We start from the raw sequence: 13,654 nt of genomic DNA, 5'->3' as shown, positions 1-13,654 counted from the left end.
GAAAGTGATATAAAGACACCACCAAAAAAATAAAAAAAATAAAAAAAAATAAAAGGCGAGAAACACAGTCTCTGAATTGAGGGTCACTTCCAAAAGGAGGCACACACTACCAGCCCTTGGAGAACCTCTGTTACGACCTAACATTTCTACCATCTCATACATGCTGTAAATACAATGATGACGTAGTTTACGTTGATTTCATTTAATTCTTCCACAGATACAGGAGAGTAACATGAGTAGTGTCTGTATACAACACCAACTACAATATTGATAAACATAGTGTTTGTTACTGAAAAACGTGTACAAAAAAAAAAAAAAGCTAGTTTCACCCTCAAACTCCAGTCTGAAGCAAAACTGGCTCTCAGAATGGGTATCATTTCTAAATTCAAATTATTCTTATCTATAACCACTTCTACCATCACCTGAGAACAAAAATACAATTCTGTTATTGAATTTGTTCATAAATTACTTTTTAAAAGCATTGCAGGGGCATGCTGTATTGGGGTGTATACATCAGAAAATAATCTAGCCCAATACAGTGCAGCATGATAATGTTGTATTTGGCCTCTAAGGATAAGGAAATTATTATTCTTTATTGTTTATAAGCATCCTGTTAAAAGCCAATCTGCCATCCAATATTGATTCTTGAGACTGTCAAGTAATAGAAAGGAGGAATGTCAGGAACAGAGGGAAAAATAAATTCAACTTGAAATTGAAATTTTCAAGCAAATATTTACAAGATCACTATGTAAAAACGGTGATGAACTGCAAAAACAACTGTGTTTTTACAAATGTTTATTTCACCAAATGAAGGTAAAAAACTATGATACATTACTACTTCCTAGGGGTTATATATAAGACATTTCCCTCATGCAGATAGTACTTTTAATATGCCTCTCAATCCTTGCAACAGTCTTGTGAGATAATCAACTTCACCTAATTCTGTCCGTTATCAAAAGTGTACAGTCTCTTAACTAACCTAACAGAGAAAAAATAAGGCACAAACTGGAGCATCAGGATCACAGCTTGTGGTGGTTTAATACTGATGGGCAGCTAAGGTCCACCAGGCCTCTCTCTCACTCCCCCTTTTCATAAGGACAGGGGGAGAAAATATGCTGAAAAGAGCTCCTGGGTTGAGATAAGGACAGGGAGATCACTCCTCCATCACAGACAAAACAGACTCAGCATAAAGGAGATTAATGTAATTTACTGCCAATTAATAACAAACTAGAGCAGTGAGAAACTAAAAGCAAACTAAAAACGCCTTCCCCCCATCCACCCTCTTCCACCTCCTCCCCCCAGCAGCTGGGGAATGGTGGCTGCGGTCAGTCCCTGTCGCTTCATCTCCGCCGCTCCCTCACGGTCCCTCTCTGCCCCTGCTCCCCGCGGGGTCCCTCCCACGGGATGCCGTCCTGCCCGAACTGAGCCTGCGGGGGCTGCCCACAGGCAGCAGCTCTTCAAGCACTGCTCCCACACGGCTCCGTACCACGGGGTCCATCCCCCAGGAGCAAACTGCTCCAGCACGGGTCCCCCACGGGCGGCAGCTCCCCCCAGACCCCCTGCTCCTGCGTGGGCTCCTCTCCACGGGCTGCAGCTCCGGCCCGGGGCCTGCTCCTGCGGGGGCTCTCCATGGGCCGCAGCCTCCTCCAGGCCACATCCACCTGCTCCAGCGGGGGCTCCTCCACGGGCTGCAGCGTGGAGATCTGCTCCGTGTGGGACCCATGGGCTGCAGGGGGACAGCCTGCTCCACCAGGGGCCTCTCCACAGGCCGCAGGGGAACTGCTGCTGCCTGCCTGGAGCACCTCCTGCCCTCCTTCTGCATTGACCTGGGGGTCTGCAGGGCTGGTTCTCACTCCTCTCTCCCAGCTGCTGTTGAGCAGCAGGTTATTTTTCCAATCTGCTCTCCCAGAGGCCCAACCAGCGTCACTCCCTGGCTCAGCTCTGGCCAGCAGCAGGTCCCTTTTGTAGCCATCTGGAGCTGGCTCTGGTCTGACATGGGGCAGCTGCTGGGCTCTGCTCACAGAGGCCACCCCTGCAGCCAAAACCTTGCTATGTAAACCCGTAGGCACGTGCAGCCTGGCAGAAGGCCTCCAGCCCAGCCCCAGCCCAGAGCAGGCTCAGACTGGGCTCAGGCCGGGCTGCTCAGGGCTTCACCCAGCCAGGACACCAAACCCCCAGGCCACAGAGTCCCGACCTCCCTGGGCCCCAGCTCCACAGCCGGGCTGTCCTGGTGGGGAAAAGGCTTCTCCTTGTCTCCATCCTGAGCCCCTCATGCCTCAGCCTGTGCCCTGCCTCCCACCCTCCTGCCAGGCACCGCTGGGCAGAGCCCTGCAGCATCTCCTCCATCCCCTCCTGACGGTGCCAGGGCTGCTGCTGGGAGCCCCCGCAGCCGCCCCTTCTCCCGGCTGAACCAGTCCCGCTCCGCAGCCTCACCTTGCAGGGCAAGGCTGCCGGCACCACCACCTTGGTGCCTCCCCTCTCTCCTTCCAGTTTACTGTCAGGAACAAATTACAAGTATTTCTTGTATTACAGGACTCAAAAATGGATGCTGCATCTACAGCACTGAGCAGAGGGGGGAGATGACCCCTCCCCCGGCTCTTGAGCCACATCCTGCTTATGCCTCCCTGGGTATTGTTGGCCCTCATTGCTGCCTGAAACAGCTGGCCCCTGCTCAGCTCACTGCCTGCCCACACCAAGAGCTTTTCCCTGTCCCCCACATAGCTGCATTCCTAGTTCATGGCTCACCATTTGACCTCATTAAGGCCCCTGCACATTTCTGTCAAGGTTCCTCACGGCAGCCACGTCCCTGAGCACATCAACTGCTCCCCCCAGTTTGGTGTCATCTGAAAGTTTGATGAGCATGCCTGTTGCCCCCTCCTCCAAGTCACTGATAAAGATTTTAAACAAGACAGGTCCAGGATAGGTCTTGCAGGTAGCCACTTTTTACCAGCCTCCAGACGAGTACGATCCATTAACCACAGCCCTCTGAACCAAAACAACCAAAAAGCTTTTTTAAACATGTTGTTGCTCATCCATTCACCTATAACATCTTAGTTTTGGGACAATGTACCAAGACAGTGTAAAAAATCTTGCTAAAGTTCATATTAGTCATATCTACTGTTCTCCCCTTGTTCACAGATGCAATCGTTTTATCACAAAAGACAATTTGTCTGCTCAAAAATGATTCGTCCTTGGTAAATCCATGCTGACTGTTTCTAGTTACTTTCTCAATTACATGCCCAGACATGGCTTCCAAGAAGACTCTGTGACTTTCTCAGGGACTGAAGTGAGGCTGACCAATCTTTGTCCTTGGGTTATTCTTTTCATTGGAGACCTTCCCTGATTTCCACAACCTTTGAAAGATGGTAGGCAGCAGCCTCACAGAGGCATGAGTCAATTCTCCCAGCAGCTTGGATGCAGTTCAGTTGGTCCAAAGGACATTTACCTGTCAAGTTATCTCAAGCAACTCCCAGCTCATCCACTGCTGGTACTTCTGAATCTCTGCCTCTAGGCAAGTGTTATCTATTACCTTCTGTCACTAATTTATCCCTCCCTTTCAGCAACAAGCCCACAATTTCCTTTTTCAGCCTTTTAGTAGTGCAACAAACTCTTTTTATTACCTGTCACCACTTGTAAGTCTCAACTGTAATTAGGTTACCTTTGTCCCTGTGTGCCCACACAATGTTTCTGAATTTCTCCTCATTTGTAGACTTCACTGCGTTCACTTCCTGAACACTGATACCCTCCTCATCACGCTCGCCACCCACAGACATTTGGTGATTAATTGTGTTTAGCTAAGCTAGTGTCCTGATGCATCCACTTATTCTCCTGAGCATCTGAGTGGGCTTGGAGGAGGCTGTCCTTAAAGACTTGGTAACTTTTTCCAAGCTCTTTAGTGCTGTTTCTCAAGGGATTCTACCTATCTCTGCCTACTCCATAAACTGGAGAGCCCACTCCTTAATTCTATGTCCATACTGTGCTACTACTGTCCATTCTTCTTCTACTCAGAATCATTGGCTTCATAATTTCACAGTCACTATTGCCAAGGCTGCCATTGATTATTAGTCAGTTCTTCCTTGCTTCTGAACAGCAGATCCAGCTGTGTGTAATTCTTGGTTGATTCGGGGAGTACCTCTCTCAGGAAGTTACTTCTGACACCACCTTGATTTACTTGCCAACCCACTCTGAAGCACTGACACTACTTATTTCCATCCCTGGAATCATACAACTATGACACACCTTTCTCTCTTGAGCATGCCCTATCAGCCAAGAAAAGAGACAGATTAGGAATTATTTTGACTGTTCTCATTGAAGGTGTCAGTAACAATGATTTTCAATAATTTATCAGGTATTACAAGCAATACATTTCACAATTTGAAAATTTGAAAATTACTAAATCAGTTCTAAACCACTAGATTTCCCCCCACCCCTCCAAGTACCAGCAAACTATTAGTTGTCTTGGAAATCCTGTAATCCTGTCATCACAACCATTCCAAAGGCCTCAATTTGCAAGAACTTTACTTCCCATGTTAAAAGATCTAAAGGGAACTCTTTACTAGGGTTTTTCCATCAGTACAACAAGCAGAAGAGTCACCAAAACTACTAAATTGCTAGAGTGGAGAAAAAGATATTTCTGGACAAGATACTGATTAGGTAGTTACGATACTGAATACACCAGAAAGTCACGTACATTGATAGTTCAAAAGGAAATGGTGTTGTAAGAATTCATTAGCCATGTAAATAAAAAGAATCCACTGAATATACATACATGTATGTAAGCAGACATCAAATAATTTGATACCATGTTTGGGGTTTTCATTCTTACACGAATTTAAGAAGAAATTGCCAATTTTCACTTAACAGGTCAAAGTTACACTTAAATAACAGACACAATATTCTGCACAATCATTTCTTTTTTCATTTTATCATAAAAAATGAAAATAACTTTTTTAATATAGCATATGCAATAATAAGGCCTCCACAGAGCAAAGTCCTCTGGAGGCTAAGACACAATTTATTCAAAACTGCAGTTAAAAGTTTTAAAGTGTTCTTCCAAAACAAGTATCAAGTCTACTACAACCAAATTACAGGCAAGTAAATAATACATTGAGAAAAAATCATGAATGATAATACTTTTAAGCTTTTATTATTTCATATATATATTTTATCTTAAAATACAGTATCTTTTATTTTTTAATGATTACATTTTAAGATGACTATTTGAAGTCAGATTCCTGCTTTGCAACATCAATTTTTAAAAAGCTGTGGGTCTATAGTGAAGGAATGTAAATGAATGCAAGTCCCCACTGGTAGATTTGAATATATAACTTGTTATTTAAGGAAAATAACTTGTAGTGCAAATGTCTGGAGAAGTTATTTCTGAAATAACATCCAGAAGTCCATTCCACTTTGTACCTTTATTCTGGCATCACTGCCAGATTTTTCTGTTTTCCATTGTACCTCCTGCTTCCTCAGTTTCTCCAGGTCATTTAGCAGGTCAGCACAGCGTGTATTTAATCCCTTATTTTCCTCCTCCAGGTTTTTTATAACCAGTCTGTTTTGCTCTTCGTTCTTCTGTGCACACTCCTCAGTGTCCTGTAGAACAGTACCACAAGGGGCGATAAACAAAAAAAGTGAGAACTAATCAGCAAATATAAACTGTGCAGTTTTACCCTCACAGCAGCTTCTTCTATATTTGATGGCCAAGGTCACCTGTGTACTTTTATTGGCCTCTTTCATGCAGGTGGAAGGGTCATATTTTTTAGCTGGATGACAGCTTTGATGAGTACACATTTGCAAAGAGCCCATTAATTGATCAAGCTGCCTTTGATGCTGTCCCCAGCTATTTTTGAGACCCACACAGACATATCCTCCCAGACCTCGGCTTTATCAATTAATAATGCCAGTCCCATCAGAATCTAATTACAAGAAGCCACATCTTCACACTCCTACTTTCTTTGCTCCATTTCCATCATTAACTATTTATCTGAAAGTTATAAAGCTTGGATTCTTGGCTTTAAAGCATCTTCCTCGGAGTTGGTATGTGAGAAAACGGTAAGGTATAGCAAGGCCTAAGGCAATTTTTTCTCCAAGCTTGTCACTTTCTGTGCCACAAAGGCTGACACTGCTTAAAGAACTACTTCAAAGCTACAGTCTTATAAAACTATGTACAAGTCAATATACCTTAAGTTCTTCACTTTTATCTTTAAATTTCTGGTTCAAGTTACTGAATTCATTCTTCAAACAGGCATTTTCTTCATCCACAGCAATTTTTCTCTGTATTAAGTTGTTTATCTCTTGCTGCTGTCCTGAGAGTCTCTATTAGAAAAATAAATCTGTTAGACAAGAAGCAATTGTAAAAGAACATGCATGTGCAGAAACCATTTTAGACCTATGTCATGTAACAATGTATCATATGTAGTTTCTCAGTATTCTTTTAATTTTGTTACTACTTCACTCGTACCCAAAACAGCATCACCATTAGACACAATAATGTAAATGTGGAACTGAATAGCTTGCTGCTACTGAACAAAAAAGCCCATAAGTGTAGAACCAAACAGAAAATTTTCAGTCAAGATAGACAAAAACAGCCATTTGTAGAAATATTTGTAGTTGAGAATTAAGAATACATTAAAATTTCATTTGCACTTTCAATGTACCAAAAATCTAGCCAAAAAGTAGAGTTGAAAACTCTCTAAAATTCATGACAATAATGAAAAACAACTATTAAGTGAGGGAGCCAGATTATGATATATAATATCTGTATGAAAAGAATTAAATCTAACTGAATTTGCAGCTCAAAGCAAGGAAGACAACTCCACTGAACACAGGTAACAGTTTTGTGTGCTGGACATAATAGAAACTCATGGCCATTAAAAAAATAAATAAACCTTCAAGTTTCTATGTTAGATTTTTGCATGCTGTTTTTAAGATATTCATATTAAAGCATCCTCAGTCTTTAATGTATATTAGCACTCTGCATTTTTCTTCAGGAGGCTGGTTTAATTTCATGTATTGTTTTGTCCCTTGCCCTAAATCAAAACAGCATTTATCTGTTACATTTTCCTAACACTAACACTGTAACTGTATTATGAAATAGAAGAAACTTTTGTTTGAGGATAAAAATGCAACTGCTTTGCCCGTAATATCCAAAGTAAATAAAACATGCTCAGAAACACAAAAAATGATGAATAAGAGGATTATTCCAAAATATTGCTGGTAACATACATAAAGGTTTGTAAACTCCAAATGGTTAATTCTGATTCATGTGTATGTCAGACATGAAAAAGAACGAAAACACGCTGAGAACAAAAGCATACATAGAACAATGTAGTTGAAATCCTAACCAACAATCATTGATTTTAAACCTACACTTAACAGGGTAAACAGTATGTATGTTGGCACTGAACTCTAAGTAATTCACCTACAACAAAAAAACGTGCATAGTACAGCCAGCAGTCATGGATACAAGCAAGCTGTGCAGGGGTAGGCAGCACTTGCTCAGCATGTTTGATAGTATCTGTGCGTTGGAATCCAGAGCACCCGCACCCCACCAGCAACATGTCCACAATGCAATCCTCACAGAAGGATGGGTTAATTTTGAGAGTTTGAGTACTGGCCTGAAAACCAGTGTCTCCTCGACATATGAATGTTCTTCTCTGTCTTATGCATTATGTTGTAACATTTGAAAACTCTTAACAACCAGTAAAACACCTTTTTCAGTATTATTGAAGTCAAAACATTAAAAAAAAAACAAAAAAACAAAAACACTGATTTCACGTATTTGATTTTAAGACTAAGACTAGTAGGAATTATTTCTTTGCCAATTATCACCTAAGCCACTTGTGAACTACAGTGACAGAAAGGCTCCAGAAAAATATATTTGAAGATAGGCTGTGAAATTAGTCTATGCATTTAGCAAAATACTTACTTATTTAATGTATCACTTCATTTCTTGCTGGTTTCATCTTTTACTTAACAGAGACCTTTGCTGTAACTTCTGAATTACTTTGAATATCTGCTTCTCTTCTGTGGACTTCCTCCCTTTTTTCTACACAACACATCCTCACCTTTCTTGCAGATACTTTTATTTTCTACTTTTCCTCCTATCATCAGCCTCAAATCTGTTCTATACATCGTTCCCACAAATGTAGCAATTAACTTATCCCTCTGACCAATACTTCTATTCACACACTGTTCTAAATCTGGTAATGTTTTTTGCAAAATGAAACATACCACACTACAGAGAAGAAAATATTTCCAAGCAAGAACAAACCCTAAAAAGCAGTTTGAGAATAATGAGGAAGAGAATGGAATACAGCTAACCTCTGTAGCAAATACCAAAAACAAACAACCACGAACGGATAAGGTCTAATAAATAGTGTAGGGAGGCATGAGGGGCATTTATTTTTCCACACTGAAATTTTTAGTTTATCAAGGAGGGAAAAAAAAGGAAAAAAAACACACCTATCTTGTGGTAGGTAGCAGCCATAGTAGAATATACAAAATGACAGACTTTCTAACAGAGCTTTTTAAAAAGGTGGAAAAGAATGTGAACATGAATTAAAGAGAATGGAAAAATGAGAGTAAAATCAAAAGAAAAGTGAAAGAAAATACAGAAACCTCATACTCTCATGTCTTGGAATTTTTCCTCACATGTCATTAATTCAAACCAACCAACCAACCAGACAAAAAAATACCCAGAGGATTTCATTAATACACCTTTTTACAAACAGTTCTGTCATGTAAAGACTCAACTGTGAAGATACAGAACCAGCTTGTATTTAAAACAGTGTTTAATTGGTAATTTAATCTTGAACCTCTAGTGTAGTTATTTATTTTTATAATATAACTAACTCCCCTACAGAGACTCATTCTACAGCATTGGCACTTTGAACAAAAACACTCCAGTTAAAGTTTTCCTAAGATTATAGATTCATAACCATTCTTCCATTTCTTCCAAAATAAAACTAAACCTGAATTTCAGATTCAGAAATTTATATGAAACTTTTCTCAGAATCATACCACAGTGCATAAACCTTCTTAGCCTGGGTAATTTGTTATTCAGGATACTACAACTTATTCATAAATTGAGTGTGAATATGCTACGCTAATTTCATGATGTTCAAATTGTTAAAGTACTATCGGCAAGTTTAGAAGAGTGCATACAATATTTTAGATTTGATTTTTATGTGTGTGTATATGTACGCCTGCTCACATTTTATATACGTACATATGTGTGCAGTTAAAAGTATATTGGAAATGTAATGTGCTAAAAATCAGTCTGTGCATTTTTCTCATTTGCTTAGAAATATTTTTGCATAACCATGTAGGACAAACCCAAAAACCCTACCAGTTCATTTTTTTTTCTTTTCCTTTTTCTGTTTGCTTGCTTTCTTTTTATTTTTTAATTCCTGTCTCTTTTGATAAGAACATTTGTATTTTGGTCCTTACAAATTAGTATATACCGCCAGGATGACAGCATGCATTCACCAGATACTACGGAAGGAACAGGGAAATTGAGAAACCTCATCTTTACTCAGGACTCCTCTCTCGCATATTTTGAACGTACTAGACATGACTTAACTATTCAAAAAACAAAATAATTGTTCTTCAGACATATTATTACAGTTACAGGAACAAGTCATTGCTGGCAGATCATGATTAAGTTGCATCTTTTAACACACGTGATTCCACATTACCATGGAAAGCATTACTTCGTTTGCCTCCCTCTCAATCCCCCAGTCCTCACAGACTTTGAGTAAGTGGCTCCTTTGAGTCTTCCTTCTAGCTCATTGCTGCTTGTTTAATGTTTATCAAGACAAAGTCTACATTGAAAGCATTACCCTAGAAATTCTACCTATCCAAAAGACTGTTGGCTCTAATAGAGTTTAAGATTCACAAATATGCACATACAGAATCTCAAAGTTCAGCTCCAGCTTTTTAAGGCATCCGATTCAGTACACAAGCTACACCATGCTGAAAAAGTGTGTATGCATACGTGTTTATATATATATATATACACACACACATATATAAAGCTTACATTAAACATGTATATAGAACATACATTTGTAAAGCAAAACCAGAAAGATCTTTGGGACCTGTCAGGAACACAATGTTTTACAGCAGTTTGAAGAATAATGGAGGTACAAAGATACAACAAAAGTGCAACGAGCTACTTAAAACGTTTGTTCAATATTGCTGGGATGGAATTTTAAACTCAAATAAACTACTTACTTTGCAGCATAATCAGATCATCCTGAATCAGACTAGCACATTAATTACCTACCCCACAACTGACTCACGTAAGACTTTAAATCAAACAAAAGGCAACTACACCATATCAATCACCGTGCAGTAAACTCACCTGAACGGTCTACAAAGTCAACTACTGCAGCAGTAGTGAAACATTATTTAGGTAAGCTATATCTGCATGAAAAAAAAATCTTGTTATGTTTCAAAGCATATTACCTGGCTACCATCTTGTATGCTCTTATCTTTTCCTCTAAATGAAATGAACTTTTACTCTCATATCTGCTCACTTCACACACTTATAAAGAACAGGAAAAAAAACAACACAGGAGTATTACTCAGGAGCCATGACTGGGTAGAAATAAGGGTCATGAAGAAGAATTTCTAAGATACAGAAAATTAAGCAAATTATCATCTGCCTTTGCCTGGGCAGCTGTTTTTGCACTTTATTTCCTCAACCCATGAATTACCTTGTAAGAATAATAGAGTAAAGACTGATTTCTTAAAGCAGAGAAAACAATCAGTGTTCCTGAAAGACTATCCTACTCTGGTAGGCAAGTGAAACAGCAGGAAAAAAAAAGTGTGATCAAACACACGGGGCAACCTCCCACATGAGGTTATTTTGACAGACTTCACCGGATAAAAACACTCATCAGGAATTCATCTATTCCCACTGTATCTACTGTTTTTGTCTAGATAGCATAAAAGACAGGTTAATGCTACACAAGAACAATCTTAAAATTCTGCATTGACTGCAATTGTGCTTGTTTGAATACAACAGGACAAAAGCAAAGTTCAATAGGCTGTTGACAGCCTCCTGCCCAAGAACTATAAAAAAATATATGTAACTAAGACAACTAGAGTACACGTGCAAAGATTTTTCCATAGACAAGCTTCCAAATACACGAAATAAAACTGTATTCTACAAGTGAATTCGCTCAACGGAAAACCAAAGGAATCTGCTGATACCCTTTTGCTTCACTGAGAAGAATCAAACAGTATCCCTTGTATACTGTTGGCACCCAGAATGCTCCAGGCAACAGCACATACAAAGAAACACCGTGAGCTGCTGGAGCACATCTTCTGATGTTCAAGAAGACTGTTGTTCCAGAACTCATTTTTACCTTTTCTCATGGTACCTCTTTAGCCACAACACAATACAGGTGTTTTTTTGTTTGTTTGTTTTTCTTTTTTTTTCTTTTTTGTTTTTCCTTAACAATATCCAGTTATTTACTGGAAATAACTACTTTTATTTTAAATACTTTCATGTCAATCAGCAAGGGAAGCAAAATCACATGTTAAGCTGCAGATCAAGAGATAAAGGGAAAAAGTTCTTTTTCTCCTAGCTCTGAAAGGAAGCACAGAGTCATGTCAGTATCTTGCTACAATTTTCTGTCAATATTTATTGTGAATATATAAACAAAAAGATATATTTTTAAACTGAAATTCATTTTTATGCAGCCTGAATTTAGACGGTATACTACCTTGTGCAAGACAGTGAAAGTAACATAATAATGCTAGATGTCTGTTTTCAAAAAGAGTATCAGCATATGCAATGACCAAGAGTAATAGACTGTTTGATGTTCTTAGAGATATCCTCATTGAACTTCTAGTCTTCAGTGAAATATTTTTAATCACTACATAAAAAGCATGCAGAAAGGACTCTGAAACAAGAGTTGTACGTGCTATTACTATGTAAGTGTTTCCACATTTTGGAGTGGAGGAAGATTATTCATGGTACTGCAGCGTAAAATGTTACCAGATTGTTATCAGTACTCCCTACATGCCTCTATGCAGGTTCACAAAATGTAGGTAAGAGTGCGTTTTATTTCATATCAATAAGTTAACTCAGACACCTACCAATAGGTGATTCTTCATTGCTGCTACTAATGAAACACAAATGCCACAACACACCTGATTTCTGTAACAGGCTGCTGAAGCACTTAATGAAAAGCCTTAAGTCTCTACAACTCGATATTAAGTCTCCATATATGACTGAAATGAAGGGACATGCATTCAATTTCCACTACCAATGGTAAAAGCTGTCTTTTGGGTAACAAACAAAAATCAAGTTCTGTAACTTCTTGGTTCACATTCTTTGTAAGAAGCTTTCACTGTGCAGCAGTACTCTTGTTATGTACTACATAAAAGATAAAAATGAATGATAACAAGGTAACTGGAACTGATGAGGAACTCCTAAACGATGACTTTTTATGAAATACCAAGACCTCAAACAAAATGAACTTACTAATTAATTTACTTTATTATAACTTAAGTAAGCGCAAATTTATTATTCTCTCTTTTAAAATGCCTCTCTTCAAAATTTTTCCTTCAACTTCTACATACGTATTTTCTCCCTTTTGTCACCAAGTACTTGAGGTCAGCTTACCACAGTCCTAACTTTCTCCCCTTGCTTCCAACTTTCCTTTCTTCTGGCATGAACTGCAAATTAACTAGGTGCCATTAAAAATGTACTGGCAACACTTCACATCTTTCCTTGTTTTCTCAAATTTCTCTTTATATTTTTTGAACTTCATTGTTCTAAACTTGAACACTCAGAAGTATGATTAACAAGTAATATTCCTAGTCATATTCAGATAGTTCTCCCACAGAAAGAGCACAAAAGAAAAAAATAAAATCAAACAAAAGAAATCCACTTTCATCTCATGACTATTCATTAGATTCTTTAATTATTTTCAGATGTAGGATGACCAGAAGTTCTACGTAAATAATTCATGAAAAGGTAGCCGTATGTTATAGAAGTCATCTGCTGCACTTAGCAATCTGTATGCTGTCCTTTCATAGTCAAAATGACACTAGCCAGTTATGATACAAAATGTAATTATTTTTAAATCCATACAGCTCCAAAAGTAAAATGCTGACAGTGCTACCTGACTCTATAGTAACATGATGCCTTCATTCACAAACACCTATTCAACTTAGAACTTGTCTCCTAACAAGGACAGAAAAAACAAGGTAAAAAAACAACTGATGTGTATAATGAATAAAAATGTAACTTGTGCAACAGTATTATGAGCACATATCTCACTATTAATTCCTGCTTTTCATGTTTGCCCTTAAGCTATAAAAATCTTTAACAAAAAAAACAGCAAGGAGAGGGAAACTGAAGTGCAGGAGTCCACTTGATTTTCATAGCACCAAAAGTTTGTTTGTTCTCCTTTATCCCATCCCATGCTCCAGAACTCCCCAAGAAGAAACAATTTAAAAGGATTTACCTAATAAAAAGAAGTATGAAGCTGCCAGAAGACGTCAGGAAATCCATTCCCAACATTAATGAGAATATTAAAACTTCTATTTCTATCAATAATAGACGTGAAATAAAACATAACCTAGAAATGTATAAAAAAAAATGCTGAAAACACTGTCCACTCAAATGTGT

General features: G+C 38.7%; 1 protein-coding gene across 6 annotated transcripts in view; it reads right to left on the bottom strand.

Annotated features, from left to right (window-relative positions):
• Positions 1 to 13,654, bottom strand: part of CNTLN (centlein) — a 207,847-nt gene that overhangs the window by 153,383 nt on the left and 40,810 nt on the right. For 5 of the 6 annotated variants that reach the window (XM_080574484.1, XM_080574486.1, XM_080574483.1 and 2 more), the window contains 2 exons: positions 6,184 to 6,318; positions 5,416 to 5,595 (listed from right to left, as the gene is read on the bottom strand). In XM_080574484.1, coding sequence (XP_080430610.1) covers positions 5,416 to 5,595; positions 6,184 to 6,318 — 315 coding nt within the window. Of the gene's footprint in view, positions 1 to 5,415; positions 5,596 to 6,183; positions 6,319 to 13,490; positions 13,632 to 13,654 lie in introns of those variants that run through there. The other variant, XM_080574488.1, reaches the window with a different exon arrangement.

The sequence above is a fragment of the Anser brachyrhynchus genome (genome assembly GCF_964034855.1).
Source record: "Anser brachyrhynchus genome assembly, chromosome: Z".
Lineage (NCBI taxonomy): Eukaryota > Metazoa > Chordata > Aves > Anseriformes > Anatidae > Anser > Anser brachyrhynchus.
Note: the sequence above shows the minus strand (reverse complement) of the source record. Positions and strands in the feature narration are given on the sequence as shown.